Source organism: Heliangelus exortis, chromosome 28, assembly GCF_036169615.1.
Source record: "Heliangelus exortis chromosome 28, bHelExo1.hap1, whole genome shotgun sequence".
Classification (NCBI taxonomy): Eukaryota; Metazoa; Chordata; class Aves; order Apodiformes; family Trochilidae; genus Heliangelus; species Heliangelus exortis.
The window spans coordinates 549,510-575,422 of NC_092449.1; the positions used below are offsets into that span (position 1 = coordinate 549,510).

At 55.9% G+C, this 25,913-nt stretch overlaps 1 protein-coding gene across 19 annotated transcripts in view; it reads right to left on the reverse strand.

The window, feature by feature from the left end:
- TCF3 (transcription factor 3) overlaps window positions 1-13,321 on the reverse strand; it is a 78,007-nt gene extending 64,686 nt beyond the window's left edge. For 6 of the 19 annotated variants that reach the window (XM_071728060.1, XM_071728044.1, XM_071728051.1 and 3 more), the window contains exons 1-3: window positions 13,082-13,320; window positions 10,478-10,579; window positions 3,588-3,660 (exon numbers count right to left, since the gene is read on the reverse strand). In XM_071728060.1, the coding sequence (XP_071584161.1) occupies window positions 3,588-3,660; window positions 10,478-10,552 (148 nt within the window). In that variant the 5' untranslated portion in view covers window positions 10,553-10,579; window positions 13,082-13,320. Of the gene's footprint in view, window positions 1-3,587; window positions 3,661-10,477; window positions 10,580-13,081 lie in introns of all 19 variants that reach the window. The other 13 variants (XM_071728062.1, XM_071728054.1, XM_071728049.1 and 10 more) reach the window with 4 other exon arrangements.
- Window positions 13,322-25,913: the final 12,592 nt, after the last annotated feature.

Consider the following 25,913-nt stretch of genomic DNA (forward strand, 5'->3'; position numbering starts at 1 on the left):
ATAATAAACAGTTGGGCAAGGAGACGACGAAACCGCAGCCCTCTCGGGCCAGGACAACGGGCACACACTGAGCATCCCAACCAAAATAAAAAAGCCCGGCAGTGAGTGACGGGGCCTGTGCTGGCAAACACGAGTTGCATCCCCAAGCCCCAGGAAGACCGAGTTCCCCGTGGTGACCTATATGTGCTATAAATGCTGCAGACACGGCTTGCATGACGTCAGCTCCATCCTAGTGGCAATTGTTGGGCTTTGCCTTGCCAAGAAAACGCAAAGCGGAGGTGCTGAATTGTCCAGGCGGCGGGGTAGCTAAACCAGTTCCTCCCTAGTGCATTTAAGGACAGAAATGAGGGAAACAGTGGCAGTGCTTAAAATAAACCCAGGAGACAATTATAAAAGCAAAAGGATCTCAAAGCTGGAGGGCTTGTGTTAACACTTTGAATTTTCCTGGCCTGGGAGAGAGAAGGAGCCACCGGCACAAGCGGCAGCAGCTCATCCCATATAAAATGGGATTTGAAAAGGATTTGAATTTGGGGCTAGTTTATCACTGCTGGTTTTTTAATAGCATTGTTTCAAATGACTGTGGTACCTTGGGGGGTTGGACTCGATGATCTTTCAAGGTCCTTTCCTACCTCTAACATTCTGTGATTCTTTACCAGCTGGACTTTGGAAGCAAGAACCTCACTGTGGCAAGCGGGCATTCTGGCTGGGAGTCAGCAGGGTCACTCAGTGCCTTGCTCCCTTTGCTCCCAGCTTTTCCTGGTGAGGAAAAAGCCTCAAGTTAATAGCCCCCCCAGAGAGTAAAGAGAACAAAAGCTAAATACTGCCCCAGGATTTCCCTGAGGAGAAGGGAAGTGACAAGTGTGAGGTCACGAGTTCACATGTCCAAGGGTGGGCAGAAGCATGAAACACCAATTTCACTGGCACATAAGACAGCATCAGTTTATTGTCACTAAAATAACCCCAAATAATGAGATTCTGGCGCTGTGGTGCCCATGACCAAGCAAAGACTTAAGTGAATTGGTGTTTGCTTCTCCTTTCCAGGCAGAGGGACAGCCATGGGGGGGTAAAGGCTGCACTCTCTTGATCAGGGGTATGGGAAACTGACTGAACAGAAGTGCCTGAAAGACATGAGGCACATTAAAGATGAAGCCCAGGCCTTCCTGCAAGGCAAGGAGATTCAGGGAGCTAATCTCCAGGTCCAGATTACAGCATGGCTGCAAGACACTCTGCTTCCTCAGCAAGTCCAGGTCCCCAAATCCAAGGACCATCTGCTCTTGTCCTTCTGATCATACCAGAGTTTGATTACAATTAGACTTCAAATCAAATTTTAAGAGTGATGGCTGACTGTGCCTTTGAGGGTGAACAAGTATCTGAGTGTACTTTGCTGTCAGATAGTGGATTAAGCTAAAACAAGATCAACAGCTATGAAAACAACCACTTGCCACCATCTAGGACCTAGACACCTTGGACCCTTCTAACAGATGCAGGACACCCCTGTGTGGGGCACATCTCCTTAATGCCTTACTGCAGTTATTCACCCCACCAGCAAAAATCAATCATCAAACATTTGGGATCAGAGAGAAGTCACAAAGCTGACACCCAGACAAAACACACCCTCCACTCTCCAAAAACGAGTCTGAGGACAACTGGCCAAGGGATAAATCCACTTCTGGAGCAAAAGGCTTCCCTTAAGCCAAGAGATGCATTTAAGCCAGAGATGCATTTCAGACCCAGGATGCCCATGGAAGTGTTGCTGCAGAGCCCCGAGACCGGGACAGCAGCGATTGTGCAACTGCCTTCAGTGCAGTTGTATAACATCACTCCTCTGTTTTTATGAACTGCTCACAGTCGGACTCAAAAAGCAGCAGCCCAGAGGAAGGGTGGTGTCAACATTACCTTTCACTCACCCGAAAGAAGGGGAGAGGGGGGGGAGAGAGAATAAAAGCTGTTGTGTTGCTTCGGCTGCTGCACAGCCCAGCAGAGGAGGGTCGGGTCGCTGTGCTGGCCGGACCGCTGAGCCCAGCTCCCAGCCTCTCCTCACTGGCCAGCACCATAAACCCAGCAGCCAAGCCAGCCTCCCAGCAGGAAACCAGTTAATGTGAGCTTGCTCCATTACTATTCTCTCACCAGCAGACAGAGCGTTTTTTGTGGATTACTTTAACAGCAGAAGTCACACACAGGAACACTCGCTGGAGAGATCACTTTCCATCTGGGTTAACCCAAGAGTTTTCCCTCCTCCAATTTCCTCCAGCGCCCACTCAACAGCTTCTCTCCATGTACAAATGTTTGCCTGAAACCATCTTGACATGCAGCTAAAAAGCCCCATCTGAAAACATCAAATTTCCCTCACCAAAAAGGGCAGGAGCAGGGCAAGGCAGAGCACACCCATCCCATCCTGCTGCTGCAGGTTGCCCCACAGCAGCATCTCCTCTCCAGAAATCCCACCCCAGTCTCCAGGATGCCATCCAGTGTCAGGACACTCATGATCCATGTAACCAGGAGTTTCCTTGGACAGTCTGAGTTGGCCCAGGGCAAACAAGGTCAAGTTTTAACCATCCACAAAGCATCAGAGTATTTCAGCAAGGACAAATTTACTGTGCTTCCTGCATGCCAATGGCCGCAGTGAGCCCAGCACAGAGCAGCTTCCCTGGGCAACAAAAGCCTGGCAGGGCACCACACCATCCATCTGCCCAGCCAGGGAATTCTCCACTTCAGCTTCAAATTGGCCAGTGCCACATTTCCCTGTCAGGCATCTAAAGCCACATGCCCTGCAGAGTCTCCTGTTGCAGCTGAATCGCCCACCCTGCTCCTGCCCACAGATGCTCTGCTCCCCAAGCCCTTTGGTGTTGGCACCCTGGGTCCTCCTCAGTGGGCAGACAGGGCCACCCAGTGCTCCTGGGCAGCAGGGCCAGCTGCTGGCTTCAGGGACAAGGTGGCACAGGGGAGGCTGTGCTCAACCACACCCCAGAACCACGGTGGGGTCCAGTTTAGAGGGTGGTGAAACAGCTCCATCCCCCCTTGATGCCCACCTCCCCAGCGTGGCCGTGCTGCCTGGAGACATCTGGCCAGGAGGACTTGGCAAAGGTCCCTTTGGGAACGCAGAGATCCCAGCCAACAGCAGGGACCTGCTGCATGGAGAAGACACCCAAAGTACACCAGAGCTTCCCTTTAGGCAGCTGAGCCCCAGGAATTCACCACCACTATTGTGTCTTCTCGGTGATGTACAGCAAAACTTTTCCAGGGCACACGCCTGCAGACATGCATTGGTCCAGGCAGCTTAAGAGCCAAGCATCAACTGTCTGCTCTCAGGCTGCTTCAATCAGAGTGGCAAGACAACAACCTTCAGCTCAGGTAGCGAGTGGAGACAGATCAACAAAAGCAGCTTTGCCTACCCAGAGACATGTGGAGCAACAAGGAAATCATCCAGAGAAACAGTAGCAAACCACCAGCAGAAAAATGCATAACACACAAAACTACAGAAACTTCTCCTACTGGATCTCTGCAAGCAAACACAATTTTATTGCAAGACACATTATGGTGTTAAGGAGAGAAAAAAAAAAAAAAAAAAAAAAAAAAGATGACAGTACCTGATCCTCCAAACTGAGTGCTCGCTAGGGTCGTGGGTCTGTTTTTTCCATTAGCCACTGGCAGGGGAAACATCTAGAAAAATAAGATGAGAGAGAAGGGAAGAGAAAAAGAGATTTCAGTATGTTAGTTTTACTGTGCTGCTGCAAAGGGGGTCAGATTGGACAGGCGTGGGTGGGGGAAAAGGGGAAGAGAAGCACTTTACTGATGCAAAAAACTTTTCTCTCCTTGTGTCCCTGCCACACAGATCAGCTGCAGGAGGGACAGGAGAGCACTGCAGCTGTGTGCTAATGTACACACACATTCCTACGTGCATAAACTTCTCCTGTGTACATAGTGTGTCTGGTTCCTTAAGGTACAACTGAAAACCATCCAAGAAGCATCACTGCTGTGGTCAAAACCAACTGTTTCTTCCCTAACTTAGTCACCCAGGCCCAGACCATAGGGCTGTGGAGAAAGGCCAACTCCATTCACAAAAAACTAGCAGGAAAACACCAGCACCCTGTCAGGCTTGTTTTATCCTTCAACACCCCAGCACCCACAGTGGTCCAGGTCTCATCCTGCTTTTCCTGTGCTTCCAGTGCCATGGGGGGAGATGACCAAACCGCAAGCTCTGGTGATGCTCAATGCAGGAGCCTCACGCCTGCTCCAGGAGGGACAAACCCTTCAGCCTCCTGGAGCAGCTCCAGCCCCTGCTCCTTTGGGGGCTCCTGCAGCACCCTGAGTTAACACAGCTTTGAGTCTGGGGAGGTATTTAATGCATGATTAGAAAGATTCACATATTGTACAGCACCAGTCATTCTGGCTACTTGGTTGCTGTACTGCTGCAGCTTCAGTATCACAGCTAATGGTCTCCTGCCAGGGAGCTTCCCCCAAAAATACTGCACAGTTCATCAGCTAACCTTTATAAATATTCTTAATGTAAGTTGGGAGGGTTTCAGAAGCTGTTATTTAAAAATTTATACACACCTGCATGCAGCAGAAAAGAAAACTAATTCTTCTCCACACAAATGGAGCTCCAGCCAATAAAACAACTGGTGGGAAAATGCTTAGTGAATTAACATTTTAATATCCTCTTACTACTCAACTCAAGATACTTTCACCACCAAGTCATTTGAATTTTTATTATTTTTAGCTTTGCAATGTCTGAGTAACTCAAAAGTTTAATGCTCTGAAGATTAAACAATGTAATGGCTCAAGAGCCTACAGAAATGGAGCATTTCACGCCCTGACATATCTGATGTCTGGCTGTGGTCAGAAACATTCCTTTGTACAAAGCTGTCTGCCCAGCTTTGTTTTTACAAATGTTGGAGAGGAAAAAAAAAAAGAAACACAACACTTAAATGTGGTAGAGATGCAAAGAGAGCAGTTAAGAAACCAACTACCATTCAAAAAAACACAAATTTGTGATCATATACATGTATGCACACACGCACGCCATGCATATGTTTTTTATATATAAAAATGTATTTGAATAAAGGTGTAAACTGTTGGAAGTACCCATCCTGTGTGTGGACAGCCACTGGTGCCAGCAGGCACTGCCTGACAGCTCCCTCCCTCTGCCTGCACCCTCACTGTGAAACCCACAGGACGGGGGCTCCCCCTGCACCCCCAGGTGGGGGTTGGGCTCCAGAGTCCCTCAGGGTGGGCTGGCAGCCCTACCATCACATACACCTTGTTTCCTCAGGAAGTTGGGCTAGAAAACAAAAGAAAAGGCTGACAGCACCAAAGACTTGCAGCTTACCTTCCTCTGAAACGTGACAGCTTTTTCCTGCACCACCACCCTCCCCTACCCTCGCATGGCAGTGCTGTTTTCTGCACAGATCTCCTGAATTACTAAAAATGGAATTTATGTGGCTGATCCCCCAGGCTGGTGCTCCCCAACTCCTCCTCCTAGGGTAGGGAAGGAGATAGAGTGGTCAGGAACCCCCTTTCCAAGTGGCAAGAGGCAGTTCTGCACATATGAGCATGGGGGGTGGGACACCAAAACGTAAGGGCAGCAAACCAAACAGCAAAAACCAACAACAAAAAAACCCACAGCTGGCTCTTTTTCACGAGCATTTCTGCTTAACACTTCCTGATGCTGAAAATCCCAAGGTTTGAGTGGCAAATCCAAGTGGACAAAATGAGCAGCTTTGTTCCATTGTGACATGAGTGCTTACTACTTCTGCAGAAGAGGTGGCTCCCCCCCTGCCACCTCCAGTCCCCAGCACACCCTAGGGATGCCTTCCCCAACCCTCCCCTCCTCCTGCTTTGAGAGAGATCCCTCCAGACTGGTGCAACACCTTCCTGCTCTCCCCCCATCCCAGGGATTAAGGAATCACAGACCCACAGGATGCTGAAGAAGTTGAGAGGGAGGAGCCCTGGGTTACCCCTCGCCTCAATACAGGCTTTTAACACCCTCATTGCTTCCAACTCCAGGAGGTGTTCTGAGCTTTACTTTTTTTCTTCACTGCTGCCAGTTTGTTTTTCCAACGTGGAATGGGCTGAAGCTGCCTGGAAGAGCCCAGCACAGGTCAGTGGTGAAGTGCTGGCTGGCTTGGCTGCTGTATGTCACTCACAGGCAAAGTTCATCCACCCACTGTGAATTTCCTTTCTGCATTTAAATACTGCTTTAAAAATAAATGGGGGATGAAGGAGGAGAGAAACCAGAGCTGACATGTACCAGAGGGACCCAGGCATTGAGGAAGGACCCAGACATGAGTGTCTGAGGAACTGTAATTGGGTCATTACTTGGCCTTTGTTGGATTTGAATAATGTAGATTTAGAAGGTTATGTAAAATCCCCCATCTTAACCCTCTCTATTTGGTTTCTCAGGTCCTCCCTGACTTCTGACAACAACTTCTGTGTACCCTCAGTTTCCACTCCTTCCAAAGAATGTCTTCTCCATCCACTTCTCCCAGGTTAAAAGATGCAAACCCAGTGCGTGGATCCAAACCAGCACCCACCACCAGGGAGGTTATAGCTAGGAGAGCCCACACTTTCAACAGCAAAATAGTAAGCAAGAATAGGAATTTGCCAGACACAAGTAACAATATCCAGCAGCACTTCATTTGTTGTGTACTTCTACCAGTGCATCAGTGTTTTCAAATTAAATAACCAGTTTTCACCCTCCACTCTGCCACCTTATGAATTCCAGGCTGAACCAACCTCAGGCCTCAACTCAAAACCTGAAATCTATTTTGCAGCATGGGAAGTATCCATCTGTTAATTTAGGGAGAAGAGGGAATTTGACTCAATAAACATTGCCAGTAGGATCTTTCATGTGTTCATTTAAAAAAGACCCTCCTGACTACAGCCCCAAATGTCCACTGTGGAATGAAGTCCAACTTTGTGACCGATTCACTTCTAACAAAAGCAAGAAGTCTTATCATGAGAATCCATTCACTGAGCCCTGGTGGGAGCAGGGTACAGGGCACGGCTTCAGCATCCTCCAGCATGTCAGGAGCAACAGCAGAGAGGGCAGAAGGAGCCCTGCTTGCTGAGAACAGTTTGGCTTCCACCCCCAGTTGGATGGCTGGAGCCGTAAGTGCTGGCAGGCACAGAGAGCAGCCCCTCGCAGAGACATCAGACAGCAGGTCCTGTGTGACTGCTCAAGCCCCTGCCCACCCTGCAACGTCTCACCCAGCTAGAAACCCACCCTGACAACCAGCATCCCCGCAGCATATGGTTAATACTCTGCTAATAATCATGGCTGTTAACAGCATCTCACTTCTGCCAGAGACCTTGGCTGGCACACAGCCTGCCTCGCTCCAGCTTGGCAGCCACGCTCTGCGGCACGGACAGGAGCTCAGCACCATCCCCGTGCAGCCTGGGCTGCTCCATCCTGACTCTCCCTGAGCTCCCCCACCAAGAAACCCAGGATTTCTGCCTGCACCTTCTGCAAATTCAGCCCCACCAGCAGCACAGGACAGCTGAGACACTGGCTGGAACAACCACCCCGAATCCTCCTCTCCTGACAGCATGGGCAGCGGGCAGAGCCTGGCACCTGGGGGGGAGCAAGGAGAATGCCCCCAAACCTGATGAAAAGGTTTAAGCTGGCAGCTTGAATCTATATGCAGGATGCTTTCTCAAAAGCTCTCTTCCAGATCTGCAAGCCTGTCCTGGAGTACTGCCAGAGAGCAGTGGTGAAAGAAAGCGTACAAATTACCTGTACTTTGGGGCAATTATAAAAGGTAATTTGTTCAGAGGCAGAGGTAAGCACGCTGCCGTGCACACCCCAAAGCTGTGATCAGACAGAGCTGAGCATTTGGCTCCTGCTCACTTAGATGCACGTTACAGATTCCTTTGATTTTCACCCTTATTGGCAAATGACATTGGCACAAAGCTTTGGGCAAATGCTTTGCAGCTCAGTAACTCCCCAATCTATTTACTCATTCAAGAAAGCAAGAGTTTTTCTTTTCAGGACTGCAAGCCAAATTTATAGTATCTCACACTGCCACTTACTGACCCCACCAACTCATGGGTGTCTAGACAGCCCCATTAGAACTGCACCTTCAGATTCACTCATGGCAAAACACAGCACTGAGTTGGACCACAGATACTGAGGTTGAACATATTTTTCTTAGGAAAAAAGGAATTGAAATACTGATGTGAAGCAAATGCTTCCAGCTGCTCTGAATCTCTCTGGTCTTCCCTCCCATCTACTCTCCTGGAGAGGACTTGTGGATCAAGGTTCCTCTGTTGCTTATTCAAAGAAAAATATAAATACACTTGGAAGTGTGAGCTTTGTGGTGAAAAAGCCTGCATCCCAATGACACCAGGGGCGAGAAACCCTCAGAGCAGCCTTTTTGACCCACGCTGTGCACAACAAACTGAGCACCAGGATGGAGACTGTCCACTAGCCAGGAAGTTTTCCATTTCAGCTTCACCCTTCAGAAGAAATGTTAATATTCCCTTCATACAAACTCAGGAGAAGGAGTGTATGTGTGTGTGTGTGTGTGTGTGTGTGTGTATGAGGAGGTGAGTGCTTGTGAAATAGACCTGGTTCCGTTCCAGCCTGCCCAGAGCCCATGGGCCAACTTATCCTGGAGGGAACATCTTTGAATCATTGCTGGCAAATGACATTTGCAGGCCCTGACCCTGCCAGCAGCCACCCCCAGTGTCACTGCTGATTGCATGAGCCTTACAACCCCTTACACCAACACAAAGCAAGCTCTGGCCTTTTCCAGGTTTACACCAGCATAAGAACATTGGAACTGAACTCGAATAAATTCAACTGTTGGGTGTTGATTAATCTTCAAGGACAGAAACACTTCTGTACAGAGGGGGCAGGTCAATACCCCTCCAGGGAACACAGCTCTGAGCATGCAAATGAGGATGGTTCAATAAATTTGAAAACAAGATCTTGGGCTTGTTCTTTAAAAAAAAAAAAAAATCTAAAAGGCGAGTGGGATTTGATTTTTTTTTCAAAGGGGGAGAAAAAAGTAAAGTAGGAGCTCCCAGTGCAGTTCTGACCATGGAGCAGATTATGGGTTACTGATTCAAAGTGCAGCTCAAAACCTGGCACTTCTCTGAAAGCTCCAGGGCTCCCACCAACCCACAGGACCTCTGACCATACACCACTCCCCAAACAGCCCTGAAAATATTCCTGTTTTTAAACACATATTCCTGTTTTTAAACACACTGCAATCCCCCTACCAAGCGTAAAACATTCTGCTGTAAAAATACATCAGTGGTAATTTACAGAACCAACCTCCCAACAGAAGCAGGAAACTGTGAGAACTGCACCTCTCCTCTTGAGGAATTGCTCTTCAGAAGACTGAGACCCCACCACTGACCCCCTCTTCAGCACAGAGCCCTGCTGGGACAGGTACACGTCCCAGCTGTATAAAAAGTTTTGTTTCCCACTGCTAAAGCTCAGGACTCAGGTGCAGAAGAGGGGCCAAGCCTCAGCACTTCCCACAGGCTAACAGGCACCAGGGCTGCAGATACCCCTAGTTCTGCCCCTACTTTTCCCCCTTCTCCAACAGGCAAGAAAATCAGCTCAGTGAGGCTGGGGGAGAGCCACAGGGGTAACACTGATGCTTATTCCTCCTCTTGGAGCTGTTTTTTTCTATCTTTGTGGCTCACTCCGAGCACCATAAATGTGCAGCACACAACAGAGGAACCCAGCACAAAGTTATTTTCTTTTGAACACTCTCTCCTTTCTACAAGTCAACTGCCAACAGCAGCCAGCACCAGTGTGGCAAACCCACAGCACACTCTGTGGCACAGACAGACATTCTGGGGACTAACCCCAGCTCTGCTATGACTAGAAGGGACTTCTCCTCCCCTCCAAGCTGTTGCACATCCTTCTGGGGGAACTCGTAGGTCCTTTTTCTTTTAAAATAAACAGCTGCTAAAGATTTCCAGGCTACAGAAGAGCAGAGCATGGGGAACACGATTGTCCAACTCTGGCAAAAATAAGGTGTTAGAGAACTTGGCCACATTTCAAACTGTGACAAAATAACCTGTGGGAGCAAGAGTTTAACAGCCTGGATCTGGGGAGAGGAAAAAAAGCCTGCTAATCAGCTACTGAAGTTACATCTTTGGGTGGCTTCAGAAACAATCACCCAGCCTGTTTCACAGTCAGGATTTAAAGACAGAACACAAAATCCTTTGCATTTCCCATCAAAAAAAACCCAAACAAAACCCAACCTACCTCTCTGCCTCCCTTCAAGGAAGCAACATACTCTGGTGAAGGGGGGGAAGGAGGAGAGGAGGGGCAGAGGCTTTGCTTTAACTTGAAAATAAACAAGTTGCAGCACATGTGCATGCAGACAAACACAACACATCTGAAACCCATCACGTCCAATTTACAGGCTCACATTTCCTCCCTTCTGCAGCTCCAAAACACTGCACACAAGCAGAGCCCCGGAGCCTTTAAAGCCCCCCGGCCGTGCTCACTTACCATACTGAAGTCCAGCAGGTCACTGAGCTCTTTGTCTGTCCCAACTGCAGCCATTCTCTGCTGCTGCTGATTCATACTCCCACAGACTCAACAGTGGCAGTCCTAGAGAAAGCGAGGGGGAGGGGAAAGAGATATTTTAATGACTAGAGCAAACTACCCACCCCACTGATGAATATTTTAAAAAAGACAAGAGGGAGAAAGGGGCGAGTAAAGAAAAATCCTTTGCACGTCCCCAGCATCCAACTCCTCTGCTGAGAGCACAGTTGGAGTCCTCACAGAGCACCCAGAGGCAGGAACAAGCGGTCTATTGACCAGACACACTTGTCTGTTAGTTTTTTGCTGCCAATTCCACTAGTTCAGGCGAATTCTGCTCCTGGCGTGTGGCAAATGAAGAAGAAAAAAAAAAAAAGAAAGAAAGAAAAAAAAGTCAACTCATTTATCAAAGGGTTCAGGCAAGTTATCACTCAGGCGCTTGTCTGGCTCGGCTCGCCCCCTCTCCATCCCCCACACTCCTCCCCGCAGGAGGCTCTCTTGTCCTTGCCTAGTTTTGTTTAGGAAAAAAAAAAGGTCTGATCTTATGCCTCTTTCCTTCGAATTGCTGAGCACCTGCAGCTGCTTTTTCAGGGGCTGAAGTTGGGGATGCCCAGCCAGGCCATGCCTGGTGTGAACTGAACCTCTCAGCTCCTGAAAGAGACTGGAAAAAAAATAATTTTTGTTTTCGGAGGGTTTTGCAAAAATAAAGCCCTACAGGCAACCTTGCACGATAGGTAAACATTATTCTTCCTAATTTTACAGATTATTTTTTTTAAAGGGAGATTGATCTTTTTGGCCAGCTCACTATGACAGAAAAATATTTCTTTGGGAGGGATGAGGAGAGGCCTGGGATGAGATAAAAGATTCCTTTTTTGGGCTCTTTTTTTTTTTTTTTTTTTTTTAGGAACTCATTCATGGTTACAAAGGGCAGCTGGCCAATAATTTTAACTCATTAATCATAAGCTTAAAAAAAAAAAAGAAGATGACAACTCCATACGATCCAAAGTGTTTGTAGGCTGTGCTGGCTCAGCCACCACATTTCAGTGAAGTTTTTTAAAAAAAAATGCTGAAATCAGCCCAGCATGTACAAACTCTTCGCCACTATTAAAAAAAAAAAAAAAAAAAAAAAAAAAAAAAGCCAGGGGATTTTAGTTGTTGTTGTTCTTTTCTTTAAAAAGCCTCTTTAAGGGTCAGCAATGCAGCTGGTCAGGATTTTTAAAGCAACTTTACCGACCCAGTGCCGCAGAGGGTCTGGGGGTGACCAGTTCGTCCCCATCGGACCCCGGAGACCCCCCCTGTGCCACTGGGAAGAGGGGGGGGTGCCGAACCATTATTTCAGCAGCCCCCCCAAAAACCCCACATCCCCCGGGGCACCGGGAACCCTCGCCAAGATCCCGGACAACTCGAACAATACGAACAAATTCACTCGGGGGTTTTATTTTAATATCACACCACACACCCACACCCACTCCCCCTCTTCACCCCCCGAAATTTTTCTCTCCCGAGCAGCCCCCGGGAAGCCAGTGCCCTGCCCTGGCCCAGGAAGGGTTTTATCCGCCCCAGCAGCACAAAGGCCGAGCAAAACCTGACCCCGGAGGAGCCAGGGGCTGCCGGGGGGCCCCGCCGGAGCCGGGCTAACGCGCAGCAGATGTCCGCCTCTCCCCCCGTCCCGCTCGGGTTTCCTCCGGCGGGGCCCGCCGGCACTTCTCGCCTCGGACAAAGGCTCCGCCGGCCCGAGCTCTTCCCTCTCCTTCAACTCCTGACGCGGCCTGGCCGGGCCCGGCTGCTCCAGGACACACGAGAGCCCCACCGAGCCGGACCGGGCCCAGCCAGGCGGAACCGGGCCGAGGGGGAGCCCCGCCGGGCCGGGCCTCACTCGTCCCTTGGGCTCTGCCTTCCCCTCCCCCGACCCCCGTGCAGGGAGGGCAGAGGGGGTCACTGCCCCACGGCCGTGGGGAGGGGGTCACAGCGGGCTGACCCCCCAAGGCGGGGGGCGAGATGGTCCCCGCAGCCCGGCCCGGTCACCGAGTGCGGTGGAAGCGGGTAGATCCCCCCCACTCCCCAAAACGGGAAGAGAGCGAAACAACCCCGCACGTATCGGGACCCCCAACTTCTGCAGAGCCCGTGTGCCCCGAGCTGGGCAGGAGCCGCGGAGCCCCCGGGGGCGGCTCCTGGGAGGAGGCGGAGGGGGGTGCCCGGCTGAAGTTGGCGGCGGGAGCCGGGGACCGGCCCACCCCCCCACCCCCTATTTCAGACAGACCCGCAGGCGTGGGGACCCCCCGGCAGGCCCCGGCCGCTACCTCCCCCCTTCTCCTGGCCCCGGCAAACTTTGCCGAGAGCCGGAGGCACCGGGGACAATAGAGCCGAGCCCCGTCCCGTCCCGCCGCTGCCGCTCCGGGGAGGGAGGAGGCCGGCGACGCAAGTGCCTGCAGGCAGAGAGGTGGGGAGAGGCCGGAGGGGCTGGGGGGGGGAACGGGGAGGCTGCTCCAGGACCTACAGCACGCGGGGAGCGCGCCTGTATTTTATTATTTTCTTTTATTATAATTTTTTTGTTATTTTTTTTTTTTTTACCTGTTCCGGGGCAGGCGCGCACCCGTGCGGGGGAGGGGAAGCGCATGAAGGTCCTGCGGGCCGGGGGCACGGCGGTGGGCAGCGGGCGGGAGGGCGGGCGGCGGCCGCGGCGCCCAGGGCCGGCGGGCGGCGGCGGCGGCCCCTATTGTTCTGGCGCCGCCGGCGGATACAACGTCGCGAAGCGGCGCGATCGCCCCGCACCGGGCGGCGCGTGCGCCCCGGCCCGCCCCGCTCCCCCGCCTCCCCCCACAACCCGCCCCCCTCCTCCTCCTCCTCCTCCTTCCGTCCCGCCCCGTCCCGAGTCCCTAACGCTGCCGCCGCTCCGCCTCCCGCTGCTGCTGCCCCCGCCAGCCCCGCACCCTCCGCATGGTCCCCCCCGCGGCGGCGGCAGCGGGAGGCGCGCGCTGCCCCCTCCCCCCTCCCGCGCCTCTCCGCACAGCCTGCCCCTCCGCGGCGGACAACTCCCTCCCCATTGTATCCCTCCGCCGCCCGCACAGGTGGTGGTGGCGGGAGCACTGCCCCCCGCACGCTCCCCACCCGCCTCCCTGCCGCTGCCTCGGTGGGGGGAGCGGGGTGGCAGCTGCTGCGGCGGGGCGGGACCCCACGGGGGCAGGGGGGGGAGGGGGCGCGGCGGGCTCCCCCCGCACTGGTGGATCTATGTTTCCTGGCGGAGGAGGACGGGAGTACGCATCCCAAGGGGCGGGGCCGGAGGGCCGTGACGACACGGGAGCTCCGGGAAGACGGACTGATAAGGCCGCGGAGAGCCGTCCAATGGGAGGACTCCGATACCCGGAGTGACAGGCGGCGGGGCCAACCAGGACGCGTTGTGCTCCAGTCCCCGCCCACCGAGTGTACCGGGGGCGGCCGCCGGTTCCCGTCGCCTCTCGCAGTTCCCTTCGCTTGGCCGCGGGGCCTCCGCGGGGTCCGAGCTGCGAAGGCGGTCCCGGGTCGGGGGTCTCGCCCGGAGTCCTCACCCAGAATCCTCATTGAGCCCCAGCCCCTCGTAGCGGGGCGACCCCCGGGACCCTACAGGGCTCGGCCCGGTTCCGCCGTGCCCACGGGTGCCCCGGAACCCCTCGCGGTGCTGGGTCCTTCGAGTCCCCGCCACGATGCAGTCCCCGGGCCGGGCCGGGGCTACCGCGGGGTCCGGGCTGTGCTGCGAGGCCTGAGTTCCCCGCACCCCTGCCCCGCACTGCCCGCACTCGCACCTGCCAGCAGGCCCTGGTGCTGCGCTGTAAACTCCGTGTTTTGTGTCCGTGTCTGGGACTCTCCCCGCCCGGCTCCCCCCGCAGCCGGTGCCGGTTCTTGGCCGCTCTTTGGCGGGCGCTTTGCATCAAAGGTGCCGCCCGGCGAGTCCGGTACCTGCTGGAACCGCGCCCCGGGTGCCCCCGGTGCCCCATGGCTGAGGGAGAGAGGGAGGGAGGGAGGGAAGGACCCTGCGGCTCCGTGAGACCTTGTCCTGCTTGTCACACCGGGGCCGCCGGGCTGCTCGGTGGCTTCTTCAGATGTCACCCGGGGGGGCGGGAGGTGGGCTTGGGGGAAGGGAGATGAGTTTGGGGGCTCTCCTCACCCCGTTCCAGGTTACCCCGCAGGGCTGAGCCCCTGCTCTGCACGCAGATGGGTCAGATGGGGCAGGTGCCAGGTCTGAGTGGGTGCGGGTGCCGTGGGTGGGGACAGGGACTCGTCCCGTGGCCTCCACTGGTGTCTGGTGCAGTGCTTGGAGGAGCTGGGCTGTGTCTCCTGCCCTCTCTGCTCCCCTCCAAAGCCCTTGCTCATCCAGACTGAGCCCCCAGGCCCTGGGCTTCAGCTGTCACTTAGATCTTTTAAGGCCGTTTGGCTTTTTTGGCTTGTTTTTAAAGTGGAAAGAATTGCATAGATTTAAATGGACTCATCTCCTGTCACCAGACCTGGATCTTCCCAGCGGTGGGAGCAGCCCCTGCCCCAGTTCAGCAGGGATGGGGACATGGGGCTGACAGCAAGGTCCTGGTTGTCATGTCCCGGCCATCTGGGACATGCCAAGGGACAACCCCTTGGGTACCACACTGCCATCTGCACCCCCGGGCTGAGCATCCCCCTCAGCCCTGCTGCTCCCACAGGCAGCCCTGGGTGAGGAGCCCAGTGGGTGTCAAGGTGTGCAGGGCATGGCTGGGACATCATCACCTGCAGCTGCCTCTGGGATGAGCAGAGATGCAGATTCTGCTCCAGAAGGAAGGGGAGAGCTGCCCCGTGCTCTGCAGGAGGGAATTTGCCTTCTTCTCCTGCATGTTCTCCCTGTGGGGTGGCTCCTTGGCTGCTGTCCCTCCTGTAGCCCCAAAAGCCTGGGTGCTCCCACCTGCTCTGAGGCACAGGACCAGTGCTTCCCCTTTCCACCTTCGCCCAGCACAGGGCTGGAGTTGCAGCCTGGGGGAAAAAAATGGTGATAGAATATCAGTGAGCAAGTGAGGGGGGGAGGGAGCAGGGGTGCCCTCACCACCCTGTGCAGCTTTTCTGCCTCCCTCTCCGGGGATTCCCCTGGGGTAGGGGTGGTGCAGAGGAACCACATCCCTTTTATCCCTTTTTAACCCTGACCCAGGGGCTCCGGGCAGCTCCGGAGCTGAGGGCTGGGGGTGCCATCCTGCCCCCCAAGCTCCCTCCTCATCCCATTTCCAGGGAAGTAAAAAAACCTGGGAGCCTTGCTGGTCACTGTTCCTGGGATGGATGCTCCAGCAGTGTCCCCAGAGCCATCCAGACAGGAGCTGCAGGGCTCGGGGCCACCTCCCTGGGAGTCCCCAGGCCAGGGGGTGGTGGGAGCTTGAGATCCACGCTGGATCCAGGAGACTTTAAGGAGCAACTTTGAGTTCATATTTGCATTTAGTCACAGTGTGAGTCAGACATTCCAGCCCCGGCTGCCGAAATGCCTCAGCTCTGACTTCTGATTTCCCACTGCAACCTTGGGTTGGTGCTTTTTTTTTTGTTTTGTTTTGTTTTTTGCTTTTTAGAAAAATCATCATTATTATTATTATTTTGATTCCCGCCCCTCTTCTCTTTTCCTTTCTCCTCTTTTCCTTCCCTTTCTTTCTTCTTCCCTTTCTCCTCTTTTCCTTCCCCTTCTCCTCTTTTCCTTCCTTTTCTCCTCTTTTCCTTCCCTTTCTCTTTTCCTTCCTTTTCTCCTCTTTTCCTTCCCTTTCTTGCCTGCCCAGCCCCATTTCAGTGGCAGGTTGGGTTCCCATGGGAGCAGGGGCAGTGCTGGGTATGGGGCAGCCACGATGTGGGGAGAATGAGGCAGAGGGAAGGGCACGGACATCCTGGGGAGTTTATTTCACCTCGTGGCACTGGGGAGCTAAATCCTGCCAGGCATGGAGGGATCTGGGCCAGGGATCCCCACACATCCCCCCAGCAACAACAGGAGGGACACAGGGGGGGCAGGAGCCCCTCTGAAGCCACCAGAAGGTTTCACCAGCGAGTGCCCCAAAGCAGGGTGGAATTTGGGGGGAAAAGGGGAAGGAAATGGGTGAACCCTCCAGGAAAAGCCCACCAGATCCTCCACTCCCTTGCAGGGGACGTGCTGGGCTTACACAGGTTTATTTGTCCTCAACAGAGTGCCAGCTCTTGATTTGAAACGTTTTTAATTAAAAGAAAAAAAAAAAAAAATAGGAGAAAGAAAAAGACCTGGAGCTCAGCCAGGATGGAGCAGGGGAGCTGCCCCACTGCCCCCCCAACCTGTGAAGGGCACTGGGGACACCCAGCCTAGGCCTGGGAGCTGCTGGACCCCCCGAGCCGGGGGCTGGGGGAAGGAGATATGTTGAGTATTTGGCCAGAAAGGCAGTTTTGTTTTTGGTTTCCTGAATGATGCATTCCACATGGCGTTGCATCACGCACAGCTGTTACATCACTTTAGCCAGGAAATTTAAAACAAGTGGCCTGGGCTGAAAGTGGTGGGTTAATTATTATTTATGGGCAGCAATAACAACAACAAGGGGAGAGGGAAAAACCTCCACTTTTTTTTTTTTTTTTTTTTTTAATAAATAAACTCACCCATCTCTCACACTACAGTGATTTTGTCCTCCCCAGCTCCCCCCCCCCCCAGCCTGGCTGCCACGGGGATGGGCTCAAGGGAGGCTTTGAGCTTGGCTTTGAGTTCTCCAGGCAGCTGGGCCAGCCCTGAGGAACCCTTGGGCTGTGCTATGTCCCTGTGTCCTCCTCATCACCCCCTTTCCATGGACACCCCTTTCATCAGCTCCTGGCTGAGGGTGGGTGCTGGCTGCTCATGGCCAGCTGGGCAGGGAGCTCATGGGTGTCCCCAGGGAGCTGTGGGTAGGGTGGGGGTGGCCTTCGCATGGCCCTGGCTGCTCCTCCAGACCTGGTTCAGGGGTTTCAAGCAGCCCCCCCCCTCCCATCCAGGATGTAGGTGGGGAAACTGAGGCAAAATTCAGCTCTGTCTCCACAGGCACTGGATGGGCAGCACATGGGATGGAGGGGAGGCAGAGATCCTGGTGCCACAGCACCCATCTCAGCTCAGCTCCCAGCCCAGACCTGGGCAGGAGAGAATCTTCCCCACCGTGCACTGGAAAAGCTTTTGGGCAGCCCACTGGAAACTCCAGCGGGGAATTTTTCGATGCTCAAAACCCCCCACTTGCTGCAAAAGTTGAAAAATGCAAAAATGTTCCATCAAAGCAGTGCCTGGGTGCATCAGTGCTGACAAACCCTCCAGCTGCCCCCTCCCACTGCTGCTTCCATCACTTCCCTCCAACACCTCACCTGAAGGAACATTTTCCAGCACACAGGAGGCTGTGCCATGCAGGCTGGCCCTGGGGAAAGCAGCCCCTGAATTGTCACCTTTAGATGACTCAGTTGTAAAGGGAATGATTAAATTGAGTATTAGGACGAAATTCTTTGGTGTGAGGGTGCTGAGCCCCTGGGTGCCCCCAGAAGCTGTGGTTGCCCCATCCCTGGCAGTGTTGAAGGTTGGATGGGGCTTGGAGCATCCTGGGCTGGGAGAGGGGTCCCTGACCTGCACTGGGGGGGCTTTGAGGTCCTTTCCTACCCAAACCAGTCTGGGATTCTGTGTTTGTATGAAATCCCCCAGGCCCTGCATCCCTGGGGGTTGAGGGTTCAGTCCCCATGGCAGAGCAGAGCCTGAGGATGGGGGGGTCTGGAAAAACTGTCTGAAAATCAACAACAACTGTCTGAAAATCAACAAAAACTGAGCCAGGATCAGGAGGGGGCCCTGGGCAGGTTGTGCAGGAGGAGGCAAAGAGGCATCCCCGGTGGTTTCCCCTCCCCGAGCTGCTGCCTCCGGACAGGAAACCCTCTGTAGGTGTTCACCGGGGCGGGGAGCCCGGGGAATCTCCTCTGAATGGAAAGAAAAGGGCCCCCCGCACCCGAAGAGTGTCTTGACGCCTCCTCTGAAGGGGAAGGGGATGTCCCGGGGTGCCCCAGGGGAGGACAGGGGGGACCAATCTTCCCTCTCAGGATGCAGGGATGGAGGTTGCTGCTGGCTGGTTTTGGGCCTCGACCGATTGGCAGGGGACATTTAGGGGTGGGCACAGCAGCTGTGGGGCTGGGGACACTTGATGAGCCCCCTAGCATCGTGCCCCCCGCCCCTGTCGTGTCCCCACGGGGCCACCAACCCCCCAGCAGTGGTAGCCCGGGTGCAGCCCCGAGGTGTGGGGAGGGGGCCCAGGGGAGGGAGGAGGGTGCAGGAAGCCAGATTAACGGCAGCCAGGGATGAGATCTGGGGCAGGGCCATCTGCCAGGCGTCTCCTCTCCAAATCTGGCTGTGATGCCTTCCTCAGATCCACCCCCCCCCCATCCTACCCCCTGCAAACCCACCGGGGGGGCTGTGGGGAGCATCCTGGGGGGGCAGAAGGGACCTTGGTGTGATGAAGGGGCTTTTCACCCGTATTAAATCCTGGATGTGCCTTTTGTTCCCAGGGGCAGCCACTGGCCTGGGTTCTCAGCTCTCGTCCTCTCCCACCTGGAGAGGCTTCTCCTCTTCCCTTCCATTCCCTTCCGTTCCCTTCCCTTCAAGGGAGATGCTGGGGGGCATGGGAATTGCCAGGATCGGGCCCAACCTTGCTCCATTCGGGAGGGGAAGCCCCAACACCTCGGTTAAACTGAAACAGGAAAATCCTGGGTGCTCCAGGTGTTCCTGCAGATCACCCTGCTGCTCATGCTTGGAGCTGAACTGGATCACAGATGTCTGGGAAGCCCCCAGCCCCCCCATCAGCTCCACTCCACTGGGTGGCAGAGCCAGGAATCAGTGAACACATCAACACCTGGGGGGTGACCTGGGGCTCAGGGGGCACCTTCCCCCCCCCGGGTTTGCAGTCACCTCAGTTTAATGTGGCAGCCACCAGAAACCTTCCCTTATCTCAGCATCGAGCATCAAAGCCAAACGAGCACCGGGTGCCTCAGCTTCCCCTGCACCCACGGGTGCACCCAGGGGGGCACCCACAGGGGGTGGGCACTGCACCCCCTCTGCTCATCCCCAGGGGAAGGGCTGCTTGGAGAGGGCACTGCAGTTTGCCAGAGGGTTAATTCCAGGGAACAGGGAGTGCTGGCATCCCTGCATCTCTCCTCCAGCCCCCCAGGAATGGAGGCTGAGGTGCCAGGGATCAGCAGAGGATCTGTGGCAGGGGCTGGAAGGGACCTCTGAAGATCATTGAGTCCAACCCCCCCCTGCCAGAGCAGAACCAAAGCTGGGGCAAGTCCCTCAGGAATGCAAAAAAGCTCCAACCTGCTGCTTGGCAGGGAAAACGTCACCCTGATTTAGAACTTGTTGTTTTCCTTTTCTGGTCATGTATAAACCAAATTATTGGCAATTTTCACTCCAGAATAAGGCAAGGAGACAAGGATGGGGAGCTCAAGAAACCTGCAAGCTCCTTTCCCTGGGCTCTCCCCCCCGAGCCATGCAAGGAGCATGGGGCTGTTGTTGGACTTTACTCATCCTTGGAGTAGCCAGTTGCCATTTTTTGTGTCCAGCCAGAGCTGGACAGGGACACAAGGGACAGAACAAGAGGAAAAGGCCCCAAGTTGTGCCAGGGGAGGTTTAGATTGGAGATTGGGAACAATTTCTTCCTGGAAAGGGTTGTCAGGGCTGGAGTCCCCATCATCCCTGGAGGTGTTTCAGAGCCCTGGAGATGTGGGGATGAGGGACATGGGGTGGGGGTGGCCTGGGCAGTGCTGGGGGAAGGGTTGGACCTGATGAGCTGAAAGGGCTTTTCCATTTTCAATGGTCCCAGGGAGCTGTGCCCCCCCAGCCTTCCCTTCACTCTCTGCGGTTCTGCTGCCTGCTCCAGGGCCCCCTGGGCTGGGGTGACAGCGAGACCCAGCAGGCAGGATGTCACCTCAAACCTCAGGAGGGGGTTGGTGGTGGGGGTGCCAGGGCTGGGGGGGGATCCCAAGTCACTGTGTGTAAACACGGGGGCTCCTCTGCCATCCATCCTCTGCTCCTTGTCTCCTGGCCTTGGAGATCCTTGGGTCCCCAGGAGGGAGGGGACAGGACCCGGCCAGGACTGTTCTCTGGTGGTGACAAGAAAATGCCCTGATGCCCTCAGGGGTCCTTCTTGGGGCAATGGCACCAGGATGTCCCCTCTCAGGTCCGATGCCCCGGGTTGAGGGTGAGCCCAGCTCCAGCTCCCAGTTGGAAGCCACACTTGCCATCTGACCTTTGCCCTCTGGCCACCAACCAGCCGCCCTGGCCACCTCGGGGAGGGGCAGGAGGGGCCGGGGAGGGGGTTCCTGGGACAGCGAGCAACAACTTTTGTGGCTTTGAAAGGAAGAAAAAAGCCCCGTGTCTCCGGGGAGCAGCTGCTCCTGGTTGGCCGTCTCCTTTCCTGCTTTGCTTTTTTTTTAAAAAAAGAAAAGAAAAGAAAAGAAAAGAAAAGAAAAGAAAAGAAAAGAAAAGAAAAGAAAAGAAAAGAAAAGAAAAGAAAAGAAAAGAAAAGAAAAGAAAAGAAAAGAAAAGAAAAGAAAAGAAAAGAAAAGAAAAGAAAAGAAAAGAAAAGAAAAGAAAAGAAAAGAAAAGAAAAGAAAAGAAAAGAAAAGAAAAATCTTCTCTCGCCTCGACCACAGCGACGCTAAGATGGAGCCAGTTCCCTCCCCCCCCCCAACCACCTCCCCCCACCTCCCCCCATCTCCCACCTCCACCACAGGGATGACAATGACAGCTGCAAGGGGTGCAAGGGGTCCCTTCCCCCCCTCTCCTGTACCCCTTCCCCTCCCCAACCCTCTCCTCATCCCCAGCCCCCTCCAACCCCAACCCCGAGCCCCCCGAGCCGGGCTGCAGCCTCTCGCCTTGACATTTGAAAAATGCCAGGCTGAGCAGGGAGACAGCAGCTGCAGGGTGGCACCCGGCCAACTATTTCATTTTGGGTGGGTTTCGGTTTGTTTTCTGTGGCGGATGCCTCTGGCAGGAATGAAAGGGGAAGGGCTGCACCCCGGCTCTCCCCCCTCTGGGTCTGGGGGCTGTGGTGGTTGCTGGGGGGGGACCATGGCTCCCTGGGACAGGTTGATGGGGACAGAGCCCGTGCCCAAAGTGGCCCTTGGGCTGGTGCATGAGATGAATGGCTCAGGAGCCCCACTTCCCCCGATGCCCCAGAGCCTGGGGGTACCCACACATCATCCCCCCAGTTTGGGGGTTTGGCCATCCTGGTGTCCAAGGGCCCCTGCACCATCCCCCAGTGACAGTCCTGGTGGGCTTCTGGCCCCCAGTACACCCAGAGGGTGGGAAGAGCCAGACAGACAAAATGTTATTCAGCATCCATCTCTCTGGGGATTTGGCTGGTGGGGGAATTTGGGTGGGTTCCAAGGGGGGATCTGGGTGGGTTGGGATGAGGAGATCTGGGTGAGTTCAGATGAGGGGATCTGGGTGGGTTCAGACACCAGGTTCCTGCAAGGCTGCTGGGGGAACCCAACCCCCAGGACCCTGCAGGGAAGAGTCACCCCCTTGTTTGAGTGTCCTCGGGGGGACCCTGGGGAGATCTGGCACAGCCTTGGCATGGGGCTTGGTGCCAGCAAGCATGGCAGGGGATGGCACCAGTGCTCTGCCAGTTAGCTGAGGGTTTGCTGGGGACGTGGCACAGAGGGAAGGGAAAGGAGAAGCTCTTTTATTCCATCATTGCAGGTATCCAGATCGTCTGGCTGCCACCTTGCCCTGGCAATGGGCAGTGCCAGCCGAATGGGTGCAAGGGTTGGGGACATTCTGCTCTCTGCCCTCCTCTGTCCAGGGCAGGGGACAGCAGCAGGCAGCAAGGACAACTCTTTGATACTCATATTTTATATTCATGTTAGCAACATAAATCTGCCTGGCTGCTCTTTCCCTGACAATAGAATTCATTATGATGGAAATATCCTCCGGAGGACTGCAGCTTAATTACCTCCTTATTTGCATTTTTGCATATTAATGACTGCAGAGCTGCTAATTTTGCTGCATTATTTTAAAGGCAAAGCAACCCTGCTTCTGTTGTCTCGCCTGCCATTTTCTTTTCCCTTCACTTGCTCCCTCAGGAACTCATCGGGTCCCTCTTTGGTGGTGGCCCCAGCGCCACAGCCCAAGCTCTGCCCCAATGCCACCCTCAGAAGTGTCACCCTCCTTAGCACGGTGTCCTCGTCCCCCTGGGATGCCCCAGCCCAGGTGTCCTTGGGGGGTGTCCCCAGGGCTGTGTCCGGCTCCTGGGCGAGCGTTGGTGGCAGCGTGGCCGCTTGCGTCCTCTGCGCTCCCGACCATTGTTCTGGTGGCGGCTCCTCGGGCACCGGTGTCACCGCCTGTTACTTCCACTCCACGGCTCCAACCGCAACAGGCCGGGAAAGAGAAGGGAAAATTCTCCTCCCCCCGCTGCCCTCCGGCATCGCCAGCCCTGTGTGCGTGTCCCCTCCTGCTCCCCAGGACAGGGCTGGGGATGGAGGTGCCACCTCCCGAAATGACCGAGGGGAGGTGGAGGAGGGATGGAGGGGAGGAAGGGCAGGGCTGACCCCGCTCTTGCCTCCCCACCACCCCAGGGCCACGCTTTGGTGGCAATGAGTCTCAGCACGTGTGTCACTGTTCCCGGTGGTGTTCAGGAGCTGCCAGCACCCAGCCCAGCCCTGGGCAGGAGCCACCGCCCGGTCCCCAAATGTGCCCTGAGCTCAGGGCTTGGGGTTGGGGTTGGCCTCTGCTCCCCTTCCACCTCTCAGCCCACGCCAGAGGGGCAGAAACAGAACCCGACCAAAGCCCGTGGCCACCAACCCTGCCTGGGGTGACTCGGACTGCCAGGTGCCACCAAGGGCTGGGAGCAAGGAGAGCCCAGAACTGTCACAAGGCTGCGGGAGGCTGGGCAGCAGCCCCGCAACAGGCAGGGCGGGCAGAGCAGCGGGACAGGAACGGGGACAGAGATGAGGACGGGGACGAGGACAGGGACAGGGACGGGGGCGGGGACAGAGATGGGGATGGGGACAAGGATGGGGATGGGGATGGGGAGAGGGATGGGGACAGGGATGGATGGGGACAGGGCTCGTTGCTCCACCTGGCGGCTGAAGGACGCGCTGCTGAGGATCGGGAGGGGGGTGGGCAGCGGGACCCCCCGTGTGCCGGGGAGGGGACCCGCCTGGGAACATTGGGACCCGCTGGGTGACGGGGAGGAGACCCTCGAGGCCTGGCCCGGACACCCATCTAGCCCGGGGGGGGCAGTGGGACGAGGCGCGGGGATAGAGCTGGGACAGAGCGGGGACATTGCGGAGCCGGGAGGGGCCGGTCCAGCCCACTAGAGGGCAGCGGGAGCCCAGGAATTGGGGTCCCTGGAAGGGATCAACATCCTGCCCCTTGTCCTGCCCTGCAACCTCCATTCCCCAATCCCCTATCCTGCACACCCCGTCCTGTCCCGCTCCATCCTGCCCTACACCCCCGTTCTGCACAGCCCCCTATTCTGCAACCCCTGTCCTCCACCCCCCATCCTCCCTTCCCCCCCCCCGTCCTTCCCCCTGCCCTCCAACTCCCCCCAAATCCCCAGCCTCCTGCCTACAACTCCTACTGCTCCCCCCTCTTCTAAACCCCCCCCTCCATCCCCCTCCTCCCTGCTGGCTTCCAACCAGGGCCAGCACCCCTGGCTTCCTGCTGCGGCACCCAGATATCCCTCCGTGCCTCAGTTTCCCCAGGGAACATGCCACCCCAGTGACTTCTGACACCCCTGCCCCTCAGGATGCCACCCAGGCCGAGAATTTAACCCTCTCCTCTGCCCCCCCTCTCCAAGCCAAGAGCATCCAGCTAATGCACCAGCCTTGACACACTGCCCTGGCCCCCCCCCTGCATCCTGGAGCCCCCCATCCATCCCTGGGGACCTCTGGTGTCACCGTGGCAACCAGCGATGGTCAGCAGCCGGTGACCTGGGTGGCCTGGAGGGAGCCCTGGCCCTGGCCGGGGTCAGTGGGGTCAATCAATCTCATTGCTATGCACAGGTCCCTTCCTGACACCCGCTAGGAGACAGTGCCAGGGCTGGCAGAGCTGGGGACAGGGACAGCAAAAGGGATGACACGCAGAAATAAATGATATCATAAAAAGCAACTCCCAAGAATTCTGTTTCAAACGCCTGCCCCAGTCCCTCCCAGTCCCTGCCCCATTAGGGTCAGAGCCCCTCCAGAGCTGTGCAGGACCTCAGGGCCAGGCAGGGATGTGCCTGGGTGGGTGCCCAGGGCCAGGCTGAGGTGACAGGGTGGGGGCTGCTGGTTCCCTGACTCCCCCCCCCCCCCCAGGCTGATCATCCTGTACCCAGCAGTGTGACTGCATCCTGCCAGAGCTCAGCAGCAGCAGCTGGGGCAGGAGCAGGGGGGCAGAGGGGGCTGTGCTGCACCTCATCAGCCTCCTCCTGCCCCCCAGGAATGGGGAAACCACCCTGAGGGGGGAGCTCAGGGGTCCCTTCCTGCACTGCCGTTGCTCTGAGCCTTCTTCCCTCTCCTGCTGTCCTTGTCCAACCCTGGCCAGGAGCTGTGGCCGTGGGGCCCCCGGCCTGGATGAGGCCCAGCAGACTCATCTCCCCAGTGGGGTTCCTGCCCCCTCCCCTGCCCGCCGCTTCCATCGGCCCCCTGGGCACAGGGAGCTGGGATGGGGCACCAGAATCTCCCCCAAAATGAGGTCCCGTTCCTCAGGAGCAGGCCAGGCTGGCAGGACTAGATGGGGAAAGCCCTGGGGACTGTCCTGTCTTGGGGGGGTGGGTCCCCTGATTTCTCATGTGAGCTTCCACCTTGAGATGTTTTCCATGGCAGGGGTGCAGCCACCCCCAGTGAGGACTCAGCCAAAAAAGCCACCAGGTCCCTGCTTAGAGTCACCAGGCCTTGCATTTTCACCTCCTGATCCCCAACCTGAACACCCAAGGGACACCCCAGATCTTGGGGGGAGAGAGGGGGGGTTGAGGGGGGATGTGTATGTGTTTCGAGGAGGGGTCTCCATCCCTAGAGTTCTGCTGCTGCCCACCGTGCCCCCCCGGCTCCCCGCTGCTCCTGCCTGGGGCTGGAGCCTGGGAAGGACAGACACGGTGTCTCCAGTGCCCAACCACATCACCTCGGAGCTGGGGCGGGGGGGGGGCTGCTGGGAAGAGGCTCCCCCCACCTCTGCCGGGTCGCACGCAGACAGGGGCATTGCCGGGATTTACCGGCACTCTGTTGACAGCAGCGTCTCGGGGGCTTCCCACTTCCTCCCCAGGGCCTCCCCAGGGAGGGCAGCTGAGCCCAACCCACTGGGGGTCCCATGTCCCGGGCACGGTGACATCCCAATCACGGGAGACCCCTCCGTCCCTCCCCAAACCCAGCAGGGTGGGACCCGGGGGGCAGCGGTTGCTTCTTCCCCCTTTAACGCTGCCCCAAATTCCCATTTTGAGTCCAA